We start from the raw sequence: 20,129 nt of genomic DNA, 5'->3' as shown, positions 1-20,129 counted from the left end.
AATAGTTACACATCTTAAGAGATAAAATTTTAATTCTAATTAGAAAACCCACATGATTCTCTAGACATATTTAAATATTTTTAATTAAAATAAAAATAAGTTAAAATCAACTTGTAAGTTAGACAAAATAAGTTTTAAAATTTTACAGAAATTTTCTTTTGCACTATCTTATACATAAATAAATTTTAATATATAAATAAATTCATTTCATTTATTATATATTTATTTCCTGAAAGTATTTATGAAAAACTTGTATATATGTTGTTAGTAGAGTTTCGTTCTTATGAATAAGCATTTGATGAATATTTTTTATGTGAATTATTAAGAAGAAATTGTAATTTTCATTGAAAAATAATATTTATTATTATGTTTAAATTTTGTTCATAAGTAGACTTCGAAAGGATGAGTAATAAAAAAAGGAAAATGATATTTTAACACTATTTTTTGACACCATTTTGACACGCACACGTGTCAAAATGTGATTGGACGATTTCAAATTAAAAAAGTTGAGACAGGGGTATATTTGGAAGAGAAAAACCAAAGTTTGTTTTTTTAATTTGAAATCGTCCAACCACATTTTGACACGTGTGCAGTGTCAATATGGTGTCAAAAAATGAGGATAAAATATCATTTTCCATAAAAAGAACGATGAAAAGGGATATATATATATATATATATATATATATATATATATATATATTAAAGAAAAATGTTAAAAAGAAGTCTCATCAATACAGCCAAGAAACATTGTATTTGGATCGAAACATAGCAGTTTGATAACTTTTGACTTAGTTACTGATCATTTCCAACTTTTGGAAACATAAACATATGGAGAAGTTTTACAGACAAACGGACTTCAATGTAATGATTATGGCTCGTGCGTGATCTCTTTTGGTTGCCTAAGTTGCTTTTTTCGTTTCTTTTGCGAAGAAAAAGTAGTGACCAAAATATTTATCCTTTTTTTTTTTTCCAAATTGCTTACAATTATTGCGAGAATATGACTACTTATACAGCATGGAAAATAAGGACAGACAGGTCGGTCTGTGTTTATCAGTCAAGAGAAACGGATTGAAATAAAACTATACGAAATAGGATTCCATAAAGAAATTTTAAAAGAAAAAAACTTTCATCTAGATAGAATATTTGTAGCAGTAGATATCAAGAATGGTCTCCTTTGAATGTGTTGGATTTCTATAGACAACATGGTGATACATGTAAAGCACTTTTGATGTTGAACCACTGTACATATATATTAACCTCAAATATATAATGTAGAATAAAATATCTTAATTGTTGTGGTCAAATAAGATTATTTAATATTTTAATGTGTAAATAAGAGAGAATTCTAAATATAATGACAAATAATTTTTTGTCTGATTTAATGTTAAGTTGTGTGAGCGTCAAGATTGCATAGTTAGACTTCTGTCCTGGAAAATGGTGGAGAAGAAAGGAACATAATTCAAAGGCAAACCAATGAATTATAGTAAGCTTTCTGATTGTTCAAGGGTTGTCTTTATTATTGTACACATTTCAAATAACACAATATAACAAAGTGGTGGGAAAAGTTCTTTTACCAATTTTTTTTTCTCGATAATTTTTTCACAATTTATACCTGATAGTTTGTAATTGATATGTATCAAATATTTTTTTTAAAATAAATTCAAATAAAAAATAAATAGTGACATATGTTTTATTGTAAAAAAATTATTAAAATATTATGATTCTAACAAGTGAAAGAGAGCAAGAGAAAGAGAGACTTGGCTAGTCTTCAAAAATTGGATTTCTTCTGCAATGAATCCATAAATAGAAAAGCATGTAATGCTAGGGAATTCAGGCTTATTATTTATGACAAACACATCTTCTCTCGTGAGTATATACAACACTAGGGAAAAATCCATCCTCAAAAAGAAAAAACACAAACAATTAAGGATTTTCTTTGTTGTAAACCTAATCACACTTTCTCATTATTCTAAGTGCCAATTCTTGTAGCTCACCCAAGTCATTGCTATATGATCTTTTCCAAGAACAAAAATCATCTCCGTTTTGTGCATCTTGCAGGCTCATTCCATCATTTATATTGCTGCTGTAATCAATTGAGTCAAGTGAGCTCTGAGGAGAAATAGGGTTATTCATGGAAGTGGGACGAAACGGATTCAATGCTTGTCCAACATTCTCTGACCAATGATTCTCCATGTTTCTGTACACCATCTGGTTCTGATCTAGCAGTGCCTTCATTTGCACTAGCTGTGCCTGCAAGCTTGCTACCTACACATAAACCAACACAAAAATTAATTGTCTAAATTGAACCAAAAACATCCAATTACTCTAAGATAACTGGGAAATTTGTTTATATCCACATTGTAACAAATTGTCATACATTGCTGAAAACAAAAATCATGTAACATTTCTAAAACATGAAAAAATTTAGAGAGAAACAATGTAATCTGTAACGTATAATTGTACCTGTTGTTGCAAGGCGAATATATGGGAGACACAACCGTAAACAGGGTCTCTGATGCGAGCTTGGGCTTCGTAAGCGATTGTGACCATTGCCTCAAAACGATCGTTATCTGGTATACGCATGAGCAACTTGGAAACGTTGCTAGCTCCAAAAACCTTATGAATGGTTGCGAATCTAGCAGCTCCTTGTTCGGAGCAGAAGTAGGGTGCAAAGATGCAATCTGCGGCACATTTTCTTCGCAGGAACTTGCATGCCCCACAGGGAGATCCAAAGGAAGAAGAAGAAGCAGAAGCAGCATCGTTTGCAGTTGTTGAAGAAGCCATGGCACACGTGCGTGTGGATGGTTTAGAATAATGGAAGTGTAATAATATTGTGATTATTGTGTGTAGTGTGCGTGTGAGGTGAAAGAAGTGAAGGAAAGTTTAGAGACAGACACACGGGTAGACTAGGAAATGGTGCAGAAATGTGGGGATTTATTTATGGTGAAGAGAGGAGAAGGAAATGGAAATGGTTATGGGAATAAGAGACAGAAAGGGAGGGAAATTGTCTTGTAACAAAACTGAATGGTCGACATGGGAGGCACATGTGTAGGGTTCTAAGGGAACATTTCTCAATCATACACCCAACAAGAGACTACTTTTTCAAATCCTCTTTAGCTCAGTTATTTTGACTCTTAATTAACCCTAATGCTTCTTACTACAAAGCTTCAAGGATATCTGTTTAAGTCAAATCTATATTGAACTATGATATTTTAATAATTTTTTAATAATAGATAATGTGATATTATTTTATTCGTTTTTTTATAATTTTTTTACCATCATTTACGTGACAGTTTATGATTGATCTATTTTAAGTATACGAACTAATAAAACAATGACATGTCAAAAAATTGTTAAAAAAAAGTTTAAACCTCTTTTTGGTTCCTAAGTTATGAGCGGATGTTCAGTTTAGTCCCCGTTTTTTAAAATGTAAACCTTTGATTCCTAAGTTATAAAAAATGTATCAAATGAATCCTTTTTTGATGTTCATGGTCAAAGTACAAAGAACAATCTAAAGTGCTGTTATTATTAAGAAACAAATCAGAGCAATCTAAAGATATAGCAATTGTTAATAAACAACAAAAAATAGTATTTCAAGTCAAAAAAAAACTCATTTGATACATTTTTTATAACTTAGGGACCAAAGATTTACATTTTAAAAAACGGAGATTAAACTGAACATCCATTTATAACTTAGGGACCAAAAAGAGGTTTAAAACTAAAAAAAATTGTTAAAATATGATGATGAAATCTATATATCTTACACGTTCAAGTTCGTTTTTTTAGTATTATAATGTTAAGTTTCATTCCTTTTTGTCGTATTAAGTTCAATACTATATAAACTATATTATCAATTTCTTTAATCCTGATAAATAGCAGTAAACTCTTATAAACAAATTCAAAACATAATTCTTATTGTTAAGTTTCTATCCATGTTTGTAAAATATTGATATACAAAATTTAAAACATAAAAATGGCTAATATAAGCATTAAAATCTAAAGTTTTTTACGTATACAAGCTAAAGCATGCGTGTGAAGAAATATAAGAACCAAATGATTGATTACACTTTAATTTATTGAAATTAATATTTTTGTTTTAGTAATTGATTAAAAACGGTCGAAAATATGAAAGGGGTGGACATTTGTTATCTTAGAAGTTCTAAATAATGAAAGAAGGATTCATATACTAATCATTTGATATCCCCATTCAACCTTTAATAATATAATATAATATTCGGTAAAAAAGTAATTTAAAATCAAAATTCACTTGGTTAAAAAAATGACATTTAAGTATCTTATTTATTTAATTAGTTAAAGTTCTTCAGATGTGATGTTATTTGTCGATATACTGGCGTGTGCTTAAATTGAATTTCATCGTCAACTATAACGCGGTTAGTTGAATTTCAGAATTGGTAATGCCTTGAAAATTTTTGTTTATTTTTCCGCCGAACGCCGCACCTATGCTGCCACCTGCCGGTAAAGTCTACCGACAACTTCCTACTCATTCCGTCATTCAATGTTTTTTAATGTTTTATGTCGGTTCAAGATAACATATTTAAATAATAACATGAAAACAAAGTTTCCTAATAAGATCTACAAATTTATTTAAATAATATCCATAAATCGTGTAAAATCACTAAAATTGTCAATTCCATAGAAGTATGCACAAAACAGTAGCTGTTTTTAAATTAACACACTACATTATTTTTTAACTACCTTTTTTTTATTGAGTATTTTTCATGATTATAACGTGACTTTATTGAGTTTAGTTTTGTTTCAGCTTACCAAAGTTTGTTTACAAATAGGATATTTTAACTCGATCACTCATTTAACTCTTCTGACTTTCTGTCTGGAAACTATATTATTTAAAAGATCTCTAACTAAAATCAAGAACCAGGCCCTGTTTTAACTGCGTCATAGTTGGAATATTATATATATATATATATATATATATATATATATATATATATATATATATATATATATATATATATACCTAGAGTTTGTATTATTCTATATGGAGTAAATTTACTTTTATATATAATTATTTTGTTATATAAATTAAAATGGATTTATTATATTCTTAATGAATCAAATTTGTATATAAAATAATATTTAATTTATTTAAATTTAAAGATAATTGTAATTTTAAAATTAATAAAAGTCTGTACTAGTTTAGAATGAAAAATAAATAAAAATCTCACTTTTAAAAGTGAGTATCCAAAATTCATAATATATGAATATATTTAAATTAAAGTATGATTAAATAATTCTTTTTATTAAAAGTTACTTTAAAGTTAAAACTCAAAATAATATATTATTGAGAATACCACCGTCCAATAACCCAAGTTTTTATGACCATAAATGGTCGTTGGGTTTTGTATTTATTGTCCTTAATCCAAATCAAGTATAATTAATGATTACCAAAAGTTATAACCCTACACTATATTGCTAAGAGATATCAAGTTTTAAGTGCACTAGTTAATTAATTATTTGAGGCATGTGAAGAACATAAACGGAAAAGTAACGTTAGAATTTCTTGCTCAATTTTCATTTCATTTGACATTTAAGGCATCTCAATGGCTTCAAAAGTAAAGTTGCATGTTTCTTCGTTCACGAGAAATGTAGTTTAAATTTTGAAAAGTAAGCTAGCTATCACATACCACTTTGGATTAAAATAACCTATACGAGTAATCAAAGTTGAGGTTTTAATGATTTCGTATGGTTTGTGATAGAAACCCTCCAAGCAAGAATGGTCTAAAGCTAGAAGAGAAGTTATGGAATTTGATCTTTTAAGGTAAAGTTTGCAGAATATCATGTGCAAAGGAACATAGAATGCGGAAGCAATGGTTGAAGGTGGAGAAAGGCTCATAGCCTTAGGTGGTGATATGGAGGTATTGTGGTGTTTGATGGTTCAAAGAGATATTAAGCCAACTCTAAAAAAAAGGTGATTAGAGAGACCTCATGAGTTGTTTTAATCTTGAGCTTAAGATGAGTAATATGGTTAAAAATGGACAACATAACATTACTCAACATAAAAGATGATGACAAAAGATGATACACCTTTATCTATAGGCTAAGGATGTCTCCTAAAAACCCTAAAAACCAAAACTTTGCATGTTAACCCTACCAAACATCTCTCAACAAAAAATAGTGGCCCTCTAAGGAGTGTGCATAGTGTTCACAAATCCTCTCCAGATGAGGGAAGGACATATGGCCACTCATAAAGAAAACTTTTCTTCATTTCTAGAGTTCCATGTGGCCACTACTAAAGCAAAATCCTCTCCAATGGAAGCATGACACATGACACATACTTTCCAAATGATTTGGATGTCAAACTAAGAAAAAACCCTACGCTGAATAGACCTTAATATAAGCCTTAAACATATCTACACTACTTGGCCGAAAATACATGACCTAACTTATTCTTCATTCTCCATGATGGGCCAAGTGAAAAAGAGCTTGGCTTCACCTTCTAATGATGGCTCTTATTGCAAAAGCTTGGTCGTGTTTCTTGTGATAGGATCGTTGGCTAGGAGTTTGCCATCATCCTTTTCCTCTAGAAAAGGATTTTACCTCAAATCAATAGGTTCTTCATCTTCAACATGCTTCAAATCACCTACAAAATAGGTTAGGTCTACATACATTTAATACACTCACATCATATTCACTTGGCAACTCTAAACTATATGCATTGTTGTTAATGCTTTGAAGCACTCTAAAAGGTCCATCACCACGAGAATTGAGTTTGAATTTCCACTAGTAAAAAGTCGCCTTTTTAATTCGCACATTACGCTTCGTTTTTTTTGGAACCAAAGCATATCAAACGCGGTGGCAGTGTCGTAATTTTAAAAATACTATATGTCTCGGTTGTTAAACAACCGGTGTCAAAAAAGTATACTGCCTCGGGTGGCAGGGTGAACTGAGGCATAATCCTCACGTGAGAAATATATTGTTTCGATTGGCAGATGGTCCGAGGCATATAAGCCTCTTACTGTCTCGGTTGGCATAGACCGAGGCATATAAGCCTCATGGGCTTGGCCCGTCTTAAAGCCAAAAAACCTTAGACGCCAGAAAACCTACCCTCTTATCTTCTCCTTTTTCCCCCAAAAACCTAGCACCTCTCCTCTTCTCCTTTTTCTCGAAGATGTGCAATGGTGGTGGGAGCGTGCGACGATGCAATGATGGTGGGAGCGCGCGACGGTGCGACGAGAGAGCAGTAACAGTGTTGTTATGGTGGCTACGATGGCGGTGAGAGTGCGTGACGGTGCGACGAGAGATCAGTGACGGTGCTACGATGGCGGTGAGAGCGTGCGACGGTGCGACGAGAGATCAACGCCGATGTTGCAATGGTGGCTGCGATGGCGATGAGAGTGCGCGACGGTATGACGAGAGAGCAGTGACAGTACTGTGATTGTGGCTGTGATGGCGGAAACTCTTTTCTCATGGAGCGGCGAGGACGAAGCGGCGTGGTGACGGTTAGGCGCTCGATCTGCGTTTCTATTCCTTGGGATTTTGGTTTTGTTTCTTTGCAAGTGGATGGCGAAATGGATTTGGGGGTTCTGCTTCTTGGATCTGCTTCTTGGGGGTTCTGCTTCTTGAAGCGTCGCAGGGGATTCTGATTTCTCACTTGGGGGTTCTGCTTCTTGGTAGATGGTGATGATTGGGGTTGAAAATCTGGGTTGTTAGTGCAGGTTGGAGTTTGGGTGCCACTGGTTTATATCAAGAAGAGTGAAAGGCTCTTTGGTTTGTGTCAAGAAGCTGCACATATTGTTTATTTTTGGTCTCAAAATTGTGTTTCTGTCTATTTTCTTCCTTTTGTCATTCATATCTTCTTTCATTCTTTTTTCCAGCACAGGTTCTGTTTATGTATACTGTATTTGTTAAGTTTGTGGCTTCATTCATTGAATAGTGAGAACTCATTTGCAAGTTTCATATGTGAATGGTTTTCCTTTTCAGTATGTTGTCTTTTCTTTCTTGTTATATTTGATCAAGAATTCTAGACTTGGTTGAGATTAAAGAGAACGAAAAGAGAAAGCAAAAGAACATAAAAAAAAGAACAAACCGAACCTAACATGGAAATGTGGAAACGATTTGGGTTGAGATTAAAAAGATTAAAAACACTTTACTGCCTCGGTTGTCTGTGAACCGAGGCATAATCTGAATTCTTCCAACTCAGTTCAGAACTGGGGCAAAAAATTTACTCTTTTTACCTTGTCTGCATATGACTTCGTTGCGGAACCGGTGTCTATAAGCAAAAATAATCGGTGCCTATTCCCTCTCCTACACTAGTGTTCCTTCGTTTTGGAAATCTTTCTTTGCTCAAATGGAGCCAAACCCCAATCTTCCTCTTCAAAATCTAACTTTATTTTTCCTTTGTTGTTGTGTTTGGCATACCCCTTGGTTTGGTGTTGAATTTGAGACTTAACTTTTTCATGTATCTTCTTCAAAAACTCAGGCCTAGATACCCCTTCCTTATGAATGAAATCACTAGGATTTAGGATATGTATGAGGTATAAAGGAGTTAGAGGATTTAAGGCATATACAACCTCAAAAGGACACATCTTGGTGGTCACCCTATTATATGTAACCTCAATATGGGAAAGGTGTTACCAATGAGGAGCATTGGTAAATCATGAAGTAAATTGTTTTGATGATGCTACAAGAAGTTTAACCTAAAGAAGATATTAGAAATATTTTTTAAAGCACTTTGTAGAAAATAAATGTAGTAGGAATGTCCTTAAAATATGTAAAACTTGTATTTTAGATAATGTACTGAAATAATCGATTATTTAAAGCAATAATCGATTATCATGAGTCTTTCAGGAATAATCGATTATCACTCCAAATAATCGATTATCACAAGTCTAGTTTTGAAAAACTGCCTAAGTTATTTTGAAAAAACTGTAACGGACTTGAATAATCGATTATCACTTACAATAATCGATAATTATTGGCAGTTAAGACTGGCTAGTTATATATTGGACTTCTGAGAACTTCAGAAGCAACATTGTTGAACAGAAAGTGTTTTGGAGAATACTGTTTGTCAGAGGAAATTCTCAAAAGCTTTTGTTCAGTTCCCTTGCTTGGTCTCGTGAATAGGAGAAGCTCGTGTTTCATGTGTCGATAGTCGGAGCGGTTCTCTTCGAGTTACACTAGTGCAAAAACACTGTTTAACGTCGGTTATTTTGGGCTTTTAACGTCTATTCATAAACCGACGTCCAAACCGGTGACGTCAACGGGACGTCGGACATCCTAACCACAGACGTCTATAATGACGTCAGTTACTGCCCATGAAGGACATCAATAAACGTCAGCACTGGTTTGAATGGACGTCTAAAGGCACTAATTAAACGTCGGACAAAGCGTTAACCGACGTCTAAAAAGAACATATAGACGTCGAACATGACAAAGACCGACGTCTAAGAGCACATATAAACGTCGGTATTTGCATTAACCGATGTCTAATACAATGGTTGTGTTTCAGTGCAGTTTTGTTCCCGTCTTTGGATAGCCTAGTAGCACAATCTCCTTTTGCTAGTTTCTCCCAAAAAAAACTTGCGTCTTTTGAATTTCTTATGATCCCTTCAACCCAAAACCGATCCTGGGTGGTTGCTTAGTTCCATTTTTCATCCGCAAGAGGAAAAAATCACGGTGAAACGAAAACTAGATAACGACCCAGGGTCGTTTTTGGGTTGAAACGATCAAAAGAAATTCAAAAGACGCCGCTATTTTCGGGAGGCAGCTAGTAAAGGGAGAATGTGTTACTACGTTACCCCAAGAAAGGAAAAAAATTGCACTAAAACACAACACAAAGAAAGAATATTTTAATCAGTTGAACCAGAAGATATAATCGATGAAAGACTAACAAATATTAAATGGTAACAATAAAAACCACGCACCTGAGATGCAATGCCGCAAGAGAGAAAAAGAGAGGAGGAAGACAATGACGTTATCAGAAAACAACAATGCAATGCCGCGAAGCGAGAAAAAGAAGAGGTGAAGCAAGAGAAAAAGGAGAAGAAGAAGACGCGATATCAGAAACTGAATGCCGCGAAGAGTCAGAGGTTTATTTAAAATGAAATGGGGCGTCGGTTGCAACGGCAACCGACGTCTATAGTCACATAGACGTCGGTATCTAACTAATATGACGTTCAAGTTAACATTAATATTGACTTTTTGAATACCCATTTGACGTCGGGTTTCAGGGGATCCGACGTCTAGAAGTTGAACCGATTGACATCTGATTTCCTGTCAGGGAAGTTCACGTCGGTGTCCTTCTTAGCCGACGTCTAAGTCCCTCGAGTTTTGTGAACATAATCAATTACAGGCACATAAACGTCACTTGTCATCATTACCGACGTCTACGTTGAAGAATGTTTTGTCTTCCCACCTTCCAGACAGGCCTTAGACGTCGTCGTTTGACTAAGTGACGTCTAAGCGCCTGTGAATTAGGTGATCAGCATTAATTGCAACCCAGTAAACGTCGGACCCCGTGAACACCGACGTCCATTGATTGTCTTATCACCTACCTCAGGCAATGAGAAGTCGGTTTGCGGCAGGTCCGACGTCTACAATGTCACAGACGTCGCCTTACCTTGACACTGACATCTAGTTTACCAATCTATTTACGATAATGCCACCGTACAGTCATAGATGTCGGTTTATCAGGAAACCGACGTCTATTGGGTGACGTTAAACAGCGTTTTTGCACTAGTGTTAGCAAGGTGCTCTGCTGGTCTCGTGAATAGGAGAAGCTCATGTTTCACGCGTCGATAGTCGGAGCGGTTCTCTTCGAGTTGGCAGAGTGTTCATCTTCTGGTTCGTTTGTCGAAGGAAGGTTTAATCATATTTTTATTCATTACTGTTGTAATCTGTAAAATTGTTTTTAGTGAAACTATTAATCACTTTTTATAGTGATTAACGAATGGATGTAGATTCTTTTGAATCGAACCAGTATAAAAATTACTTGTGTGATTTTTCTAGTCCCTACACTCTTTACTTTTATTTGCACATCAACTGTTCGATAAATTTTCTCTTAGAAAATTTATCTTCTGAAAACTTACCATTTTAATTTAAAAAGTGACCAAACACGTTTTCCGCTACTTAAAGTTTCTTTCCGCTACTTTAAGTTTTAATTCCGCTGCGCTATGCTCTCTAGCTGATACCAACCAACAATTGGTATCAGAGCTTGCTTTGATAGTTTTTCAAAATTTGCGAAAATGGCTGATCATAATCAAAATCTTGTATATGCCGAGGGGGCTTCTATTAACAGACCACCATTTTTTTACTAGTGATAATTATGCGTTCTGGAAAGTCAGAATGGAAATTTTTATGGGGTCTGTTGACAGAGGTATCTAGGAAGCAGTACAAAATGGTCCTTTTATTCCTAAAAGTACAGTTGATGGTGTAGAGGTAGAAAAACCATATTTTAACTGGACTACTGAAGAAAATAGACAAGCTCAGTTTGATATTAAAGCTCCTAACATGATTTCATATGTTGGTGTACTTGATGAATTTTATAGAATTTAAGTGTGTAAGACAACAAAGGAAATGTGGGAAGTCCTCAGAGTCACACATGAGGGTACAAAGGATGTGAAACACCCAAGGAAGAACACTCTCATCTAGGAGTATGGGATGTTCAGAATGCAACTTGGAGAAACTATATCTGATGTCCAAAAGCGTTTCACTCACATTGTGAACCACTTGACTGGTTTGGGTAAGACCTTTGATACTGATGAATTAAATGTCAAAATTTTGAAATCATTGGACAGGTCTTGGCAACCAAAGGTGACTGCCATTTCCGAGTCACAAAACCTCTCTCAAATGACGATGTCAATTCTATTTGGAAAGCTTCGTGAGCATGAGCTTGAACTGAAAAGATTAACTGAAGAGGATCAAGGTAAAAGGAAGACACTTGCCTTCAAATCTGAGATCTCAAAAGGCAAGAGCTTTAAAAGGTTTGAAGATGATGATTCTGATGATGAGGAGAACATGAGCCTCATGATAAAGAAATTTGCTATGTTTATGAAAGAAAAAGGTAAGGACAAATTTTGTAAAGAAAGGAGAGAAAATCAAGAATCTTCTTCAAGTGTTAAATGCTACGGATGTGGAGAAAGAGGACATATGAAAATTGAATGTCCAAAGAGCAAGAAAAGTGAAGACAAGAAGGAAAGAAAGCTTACATAGCTTGGGAAGACAATGCTCCAGCTCAACAAGCTCAAGTGATTCAGATGAAGAAGCAAATATATGTCTAATGGCTGACTCAGAAGATACTGGAAGTTAAGAACCTACTAAGTCAAAGAAGTCATTGTGGTATCTTGATAGTGGATGTTGAAGACACATGATCGGTGACAAGATTTATCTCTTTTGAGAAGAAAAAGCAAGGATTTGTAACTTATGGGGATAACAACAAAGGTAGAATCATGGGAACCGGAGACATTGGAGGAGGAAACACCTTGACTATAAGAGACGTCTTGTATGCTGAAGGCCTCAAGCATAACCTTCTAAGCATAAGTCAATTATGTGACAAAGGTCTCAAGGTAACATTTGAAAGTGATAAATGCACTGTTTATTTTAAAGATTCTACTGATATTGCTTTGCAAGGTGTTAGGCATAACAATATTTATCTAATTGATATTGAAAGTGCATCTAGTCATAGTATAACATACTCAGTTGCTAAAGAAGAAAATCCTTGGCTATGGCATAAAAGAGCTGCACAAATTCATATGTAACATTTGAATAAACTAATTTCAAAATACCTTGTAATTGGTTTGCCTAAACTGAAATTTGAGAAAGACAAATTATGCACTGCATGTCGAAAAGGTAAACAAACCAAATCTTCATTTTCATCCAAAAGCATGATTTCTACTACAAAACCTTTAGAACTTTTGCATATGGACTTATTTGGTCCGTCTAGAATTAAAAGTTTTGGTGGAAATTACTATGCTCTTGTAATTGTTGATGATTATACTAGATTTACTTGGACTTTCTTTTTAACTTTGAAAAGTGAAGCCTTTAAAGCTTTTAAATCTTTTGCTAAACCTATTCAAAATGAAAAGAATTTGAAAATCAAAACAATGAGAAGTGATCACGGTGGTGAATTTGAAAAGGAATCTTTTGAAAAATTTTGTGAAGAATATGGCATTGCACATAACTTTTCTGCACTTAGAACTCTCCAACAAAATGGTGTTGTTGAAAGGAAAAACAGATCTTTAGAAGAATTAGCTAGAACGCTTATGAATGAATCTAATGTACCAAAATATTTTTGGGCTGATGCAGTTAATACTGCATGTTATATATTGAACAAGATGCTTATTAGGCCACTTGTTAAATGCTAGAAAACAAAATGTGTCTCACTTGAAAATTTTTGGATGCAAATGCTTTGTCTTGAATAATGGTAAAGATAATCTTGGTAAATTTGATGCAAAATCTGATGAACCAATTTTCCTAGGATATTCTTTGACTATCAAAGCATACAGAGTATTCAATAGAAGAACTTTGATAATTGAAGAATCAATGCATGTTGTCTTTGATGAGATTGTAGACCTTGAGGTAAATTCTCTTGAGTCAAATAAACCTATTGCAGGTGATGAGGATTATTTAAGGGAAGCTCTTGAAGAGATGTATCTAAACGAGAAATATCCTCTGGAACTTCAAGAAAAACCTCAAGTTGTTGATCCTAAAAGCTATCAACAACCAAGAGGACTATCTTTGGACAACATCATTGGAGATATATCAAAAGGGGTAACTACTAGACACAATCTTAATAACTTCTGTCTAACTGTAGCTTTTGTGTCTCAAATAGAACCAAGAACATAAAGGAAGCTCTTCAAGATGATAAGTGGTTTGTTGCTATGCAAGAAGAGCTAAATCAATTTGAAAGGAATGAAGTTTGGGAACTTATTCCTAAGCAAGATGATTATCAAGTTATAGGAACAAAATGAATATTTAGAAACAAGCTTGATGAGGATGGAAACATCACAAAGAACAAAGCACGGCTACTTGCAAAGGGCTATTGTCAAGAGGAAGGAATAAACTATGATGAAACATATGCATCGGTAGTCAGGTTAGAAGCAATTAGATTATTACTTGCATATGCATCTTTGATGAAATTTAAATTATATCAAATAGATGTGAAAAGTGCTTTTTTCAATGGTTTTATAAAAGAGGAAGTGTATGCTAGTCAACCTCCTGGTTTTGAGGATTTCAAATTTCCTGATCATGTTTACAAATTGAAAAAGGCTATGTATGGTCTTAAACAAGCACCTAGGTCTTGGTATGAAAGACTTAGTACCTTCTTAATTGATAATGACTTTTCTAGAGGTAAGGTCGATTCAACCTTGTTTACTAAGAAAGTAGGTAAACATATCCTGATTGTGCAAGTTTACGTAGATGATATTATATTTGGGTCAACTGATAATTCTTTGTGTGAAGAATTTGCACAAATAATGCATGGTGAGTTTGACATGTCTATGATGGGTGAACTGAATTTCTTTTTAGGATTACAAATAAAGCAAATGAATGGAGGTACCTTTATCTCCCAAACGAAATATTATAGGGAAGTTCTTAAGAAATTTGGTATGGATAATTGCAAAGAAGTAAATACACCTATGGCAACTTCGTGCTATTTAGATAACGATGAATCTGGAGAAGGAGTAAATGAAACTATGTTTAGAGGTATGATAGGATCTTTACTGCACCTAACTGCTAGTAGACCAGATATTATGCAAAGTGTATGTATGTGTGCTAGGTACCAAGCCAATCCTAAAGAATCTCATTTGACTGCTGTCAAGAGAATCTTAAAATATCTTAAGAGACCACATTCGAAAGGGAGATTGTCAGATTGAATACATTGACACTTTACATCAATTAGCTGATATCTTTACCAAAGCACTACCTAAAGATAGATTCTATGAGCTTAGAAAAGAGTTAGGAGTGTTAGATATATCTTAGGTTCAAAATTTATGACATTTTCTCAAATTTTTGTAAAATCAGTGTTTTTAATCGATTATCACAGAGTAATAATCGATTATTTTTGGCTTCTGGAAATCCTTAATCACAGATAATCGATTATCCAATAGAATAATCGATTATTTCAACTCAAATCCAAATCTGAACATTTATGATTAAATAATGGATTATCTTCATCCATAATCAATTATCACACAATTTTTGGGAAGTGACTTTTGAGTAGATAATCGATTATCTCTAGCAATAATTGATTATCACGCGAACAGTTTCAAAAATAGTCATTGGAGAGCCATAACGGCTATAAACGGCCAGAAACGGCTAATTTTTCCATTTTTCTTATAAATAGCCCCCTATAATCGATTAATGGTAACTTCTTTGCACCCAAAAACTACTGAAATCAAATCTAAATCAAAAAATCTCTCCATTTCTCTTTATTTTCTCAAAGTCTCATTACTTCAAACTCCTTTCATGGCTGAACCAAGAAGACATTGTCGCAAAACTACTGGTGCCTCTTCTTCTTCTCAACCACGACCTGCAACCATTGATGGGTGGATTCCGGATCAAGAAAAACATGCGGATTATGTCAAATTTTGGCAAGAGAGGTGAATCATGGTGGTAAAGTATATTCGCCTTGACTTTTATCTTTTCTATGGATTTCAGTTTCCAGATCTTTTTGCTGGTCAAGGTCTCACATACTTAGTGGAGCAAAAATGTTGCATTTATCTCGATCTCATAAGAGTCTTCTACTTCCACTTGAGATATCGAGACGGGATTATATCCACCAAAGTGAAAGGCTTCCGCATAATTTTGGATAATGACATGTGGACCAACGTTGCTCAACTTACCATTTTGGATGATGTTGTGGAAGTTCATATTGGAGTTCCAGACTTCAACCGACTGTTGGCCTTTCAATCTTTCTTGCGCCATCCTGAACAGCAGACTAACCGTAGGCAATTGCTTGTTGGTGGTTTTAAAGTTGAAGAGAGGATGACCCACTACTTAATTGTGTGGATATTGTGTCCAAGAGCCACCAACCATGCTCAATGCTCTGAGCAGGATCTGCTTCTTCTGTATGGGATCTTAAATCACATACATATTGATTGGCCTGCTCTTATTGCTGAAACCATGGTAAAAGCTAAGAAATATTATTCCTATCATTTTCCTTATGCTCTTCTCATATCTAGAATCCTAGAATACAAAGGAGTTAATGTGGAAGGCGAACTCGTTCAAACTATTCAACCTATTGGTTCTGAAATTGGAGAAACCACTTTTCGCCAAATGGGATTTGTTACTCGAGGAAATGCAATTGTGCATAAAGATGATAATCATTCTGATGCTGATGAAGAAGAAGACATGGATGCTCATGTGGCAAACCCAGTTAGTGTTGTTGCTCCTTCTGATGTTGGTCCATCTAACATGCCTTCATCTTCCTCACTTGCCTTGGAAGAACATTTTGCTAGATTATCTAAACAATTAGAGGGTATGAGTCTAGCCAAGAAAACTCACTTTGAAGAAATTTATGAATGACAGTAAGCTCATGACGAATACGTGGTTGATCAATTTCTTGATCTTGATGTTCACCTAACCAACATTGAAACTCATCTAAACATTCAACCACCTGAGAGATCCCCTAGCCCTGAGTTTTAGAAATAGGTTTCTATGTTAGTATGTTTTGTTATTTGATTGTTGATGCTTCTATGTTTTGTTTCTAGTATGTTTCTATTTATGATGCTAATGTACTCCTTTCCTTTATGAATAAAATGATCTTTTGTTTTTCATAACATACATTGTTTAATTGAGGGGGAGATCATATTAAGGGGGAGCTTTTCTACATTGATCTTTTTGCTTATGATCAAAAAGGGGCAGAAGTATAATATAAGTTGATACAGGTATTACTAACTCTGTTATTGTCTGCTAGCTTTGTATGTTTTTCCAAAGTTGCTTTTAAAAACTTGAATTTTTGATCATCATCAAAAAGGGGGAGATTGTTACCAATGAGGAACATTGGTAAATCTTGAAGTAAATTGTTTTGATGATGCTACAAGAAGTTTAACCTAAAGAAGATATTAGAAATATTTTTTAAAGCACTTTGTAGAAAATAAATGTAGTAGGAATGTCCTTAAAATATGTAAAACTTGTATTTTAGATAATGTACTGAAATAATCGATTATTTGAAGCAATAATCGATTATCATGAGTCTTTCAGGAATAGTCGATTATCACTCCAAATAATCGATTATCACAAGTCTGGTTTTGAAAAACTGCCTAAGTTATTTTGAAAAACCTGTAACGGACTTGAATAATCGATTATCATTTACGATAATAGATTACTACTGGCAGTTGGGACTTGACCTTTGATATTCAGACTGGCTGGTTATATATTGGACTTCTGAGAACTTTAGAAGCAACATTGTTGAACAGAAAATGTTTTGGAGAATACTGTTTGTCAGAGGAAGTTCTCAAAAGCTTTTGTTCAATTCCCTTGCTTGTTCTCGTGAATAGAAGAAGCTCGCATTTTGTGTGTCGATAGTCGGAGCGGTTCTCTTCAAGTTAGCAAGGTGTTCTGCCCGGTCTCGTGAATAGGAGAAGCTCACGTTTTGTGCATCGGTAGTCGGAGCAGTTCTCTTCGAGTTGGCAGAGTGTTCATCTTCCGGTTCGTTCGTCGAAGGAAGGTTTATCATATTTTTATTCATTACTGTTGTAATCTATAAAGTTGTTTTTAGTGAAACTGCTAATCACTTTTTATAGTGATTAACGACTGAACGTAGATTCTTTTGAATCGAACTAATATAAAAATTACTTGTGTGATTTTTCTACTCCTACTCTCTTTACTCTTATTTGCACATCAACTGTTCGATAAATTTTCTCTTAGAAAATTTATTTTCTGAAAACTGACCATTTTAATTTAAAAAGTGACCGAACATGTTTTCCGCTACTTTAAGTTTCTTTCTGCTACTTTAAGTTTGTATTCTGCTACCTTATACTCTCTAGCTGATACCAACCAACAAAAGGTACTCATCTCAATATTTGTGGTTTCCTTTCAAAATAGTCCTCGACATGGTGAAGTACCTGAAAAACACTAGAAGGAGGGGGTTAAATAGTGTTATAGGAAAACTCGTTGCCAAAGAGATAATTTAACAGCCTTGTCATGGGTTAAAGGATGTATATAAGTTGTTAAACACGTGACTTGAAAGTTCTATTCAAACTACATTTTCTCAAATAAATTGTTTTCAATCGTTTATTTAAATCTACTGTAGCGTTTTGATAAAGATAGCTCCTTAATAAAATAAGTGTTTAATGACAAGAGCTTTTACAACCAGTTAAGATAATAAACAACTGCAGGGTTCGTAAGAGAAGTGTTTAGTAAGATTGAAGCAATAAAAAATTATTTTTATACTTTTTCACTCCACTAAGTTACGAGACCTCTTAGAGGGTTCCACTATAATCCTCTACAAGATTACAATTGAGTATTCTTGGTATCACTTAGTCAATCCAAGTAACTCGGTTACTCTAACTAGAAATATGTTTCACCCACTCCTAGTTATACAATATTCTTCACCACTCCTTGTATCCCTAGACACTCCTAATATCTTCCTAATACACTATCTAGCTGAGTTTCACCCACTCTTGGTTTCCAATAAACAAACTTGTCTAGCTACCATTTAATCCCACCGAGTTAAAGGCTAAGTGTTTGAATTCTCTTCAGAATTTGCAATCGATTAGATCCCTTATAAGTCCTTAGATTGTTGCTCTCACAGAGAGGATATGTTTATAATATAATTCAATCTAACATACTCTTAGAGTTTTCTCTCTTCTTACAATTAATAAGATTATGATTCTATGAAGTTTGAGAGTATTTTCTTTCCTTTTAAGCTTGTTTTTCTTCTCAGATATTTTCTTTCATGTTCATGTGCTTATTCTATTGCTCTTCTCTTCAGAGATCTTCAATTTATAGGTTTCAAGACAATATCCATTGGATAATACTTACTTTGATCTTCGGATCTTCTTAGCCTTGTCGTAGGTGGCAAACGTAGATTAAAGTCAACTTGTAAGAGTAGACATGCTTTCTCATTACTTTCTCAAAAGTAAGTAGTACAAAATTTCTAGCACGACTTTTAATGAAAAGAAAATTTCGTGAATGTCTTCTTTGTCTCTAATGTCTACTTCCGATATGTGTATCGTAGAGCAAGTGGATGTTTGACATAAGTAATCTACATTGAGTAGATTAGATATTCATATAATTAGATAAGTCATTTTTCTTATCACTTTTGTTGTTTTTTAATGTTGCTCATTTAATGTCATTTAATGTAAGTCCAAAAATATTGTAACTTTTTCAAATTTTCTACTACTTTAGTAGGACTTGATCATTTTAAGAATTCTTGTAAACATAAAAAGTATTTCACGAGTGTTTCATCATTGGATGAAAACTTCGTTTAGTATAGGTATCATTTAGCCTTTTGCGAGGTTTTTCCTAACAGCGCCTTGTTTAATGATTTGTCGTTTAGTTAAAAACGTGTTTAGCAAAATATCTTCAACATATGTTTTTGGAATAATGTTTGTACCTTTAGCACGTTTACCAAAAACATCATTTTATACCTTAGAGTGAGAGTTTGTCTAACATTTTTTATCAAAGCATTAGCATGAGTGCATTTGGCAAAACTCTCATTGACACATTTGTAAGAAATTCATTTTGTAGTATGTGTGTTTTCTAAAGTTTTTCTCAAGGTGTTTAGATTTCACAAACCTTATTGATAAAACATTTGTCTTTTAACTATGTTATTTTTCCAAATATCACACTATCATATGTTCATTTCGTTTGATGTTGTTTGCTAAACTTCAAAACATATGAGGACATTTAGACAATTTAGTCTTATAGACAATCTTGTCTTAACACATGGTTCCTAAAGACCTATTCACAACCTCAGTTTGTCCATCGGTTTAGGGGTGGCTAAAGGTGGAAAATTGAAGCTTGGTTCCTATCCTAAACAAAACTGTTTTCCAAAAATGGCTACGAAACTTGGTATCCCTATCAGATACAATGGTCCTAGGCAATTCGTGGAGTTTCACCAAACTTGGTGTCCCTCTTTTGAGCACTCTTCGGTCTGACTGTCCCTTTTCGGCAACAGACACAAACATCTTCTTCTCAACAACCTATTG

At 34.0% G+C, this 20,129-nt stretch overlaps 1 protein-coding gene across 1 annotated transcript; it reads right to left on the bottom strand.

Moving 5' to 3' along the window:
- Positions 1 to 1,728: 1,728 nt before the first annotated feature.
- LOC106770400 (LOB domain-containing protein 16) lies at positions 1,729 to 3,045 on the bottom strand. Its single transcript, XM_014656212.2, has 2 exons — positions 2,464 to 3,045; positions 1,729 to 2,265 (listed from the first exon to the last, which is right to left on the bottom strand). The coding sequence occupies exons 1-2, from the start codon at positions 2,782 to 2,784 to the stop codon at positions 1,948 to 1,950; spliced, it is 639 nt and encodes a 212-aa protein (XP_014511698.1). The 5' UTR covers positions 2,785 to 3,045; the 3' UTR covers positions 1,729 to 1,947.
- Positions 3,046 to 20,129: the final 17,084 nt, after the last annotated feature.

Source organism: Vigna radiata, chromosome 8, assembly GCF_000741045.1.
Source record: "Vigna radiata var. radiata cultivar VC1973A chromosome 8, Vradiata_ver6, whole genome shotgun sequence".
Lineage (NCBI taxonomy): Eukaryota > Viridiplantae > Streptophyta > Magnoliopsida > Fabales > Fabaceae > Vigna > Vigna radiata.
The sequence above is the reverse complement of the archived record's forward strand: the minus strand, read 5'-3'. Positions and strand labels throughout refer to the sequence as shown.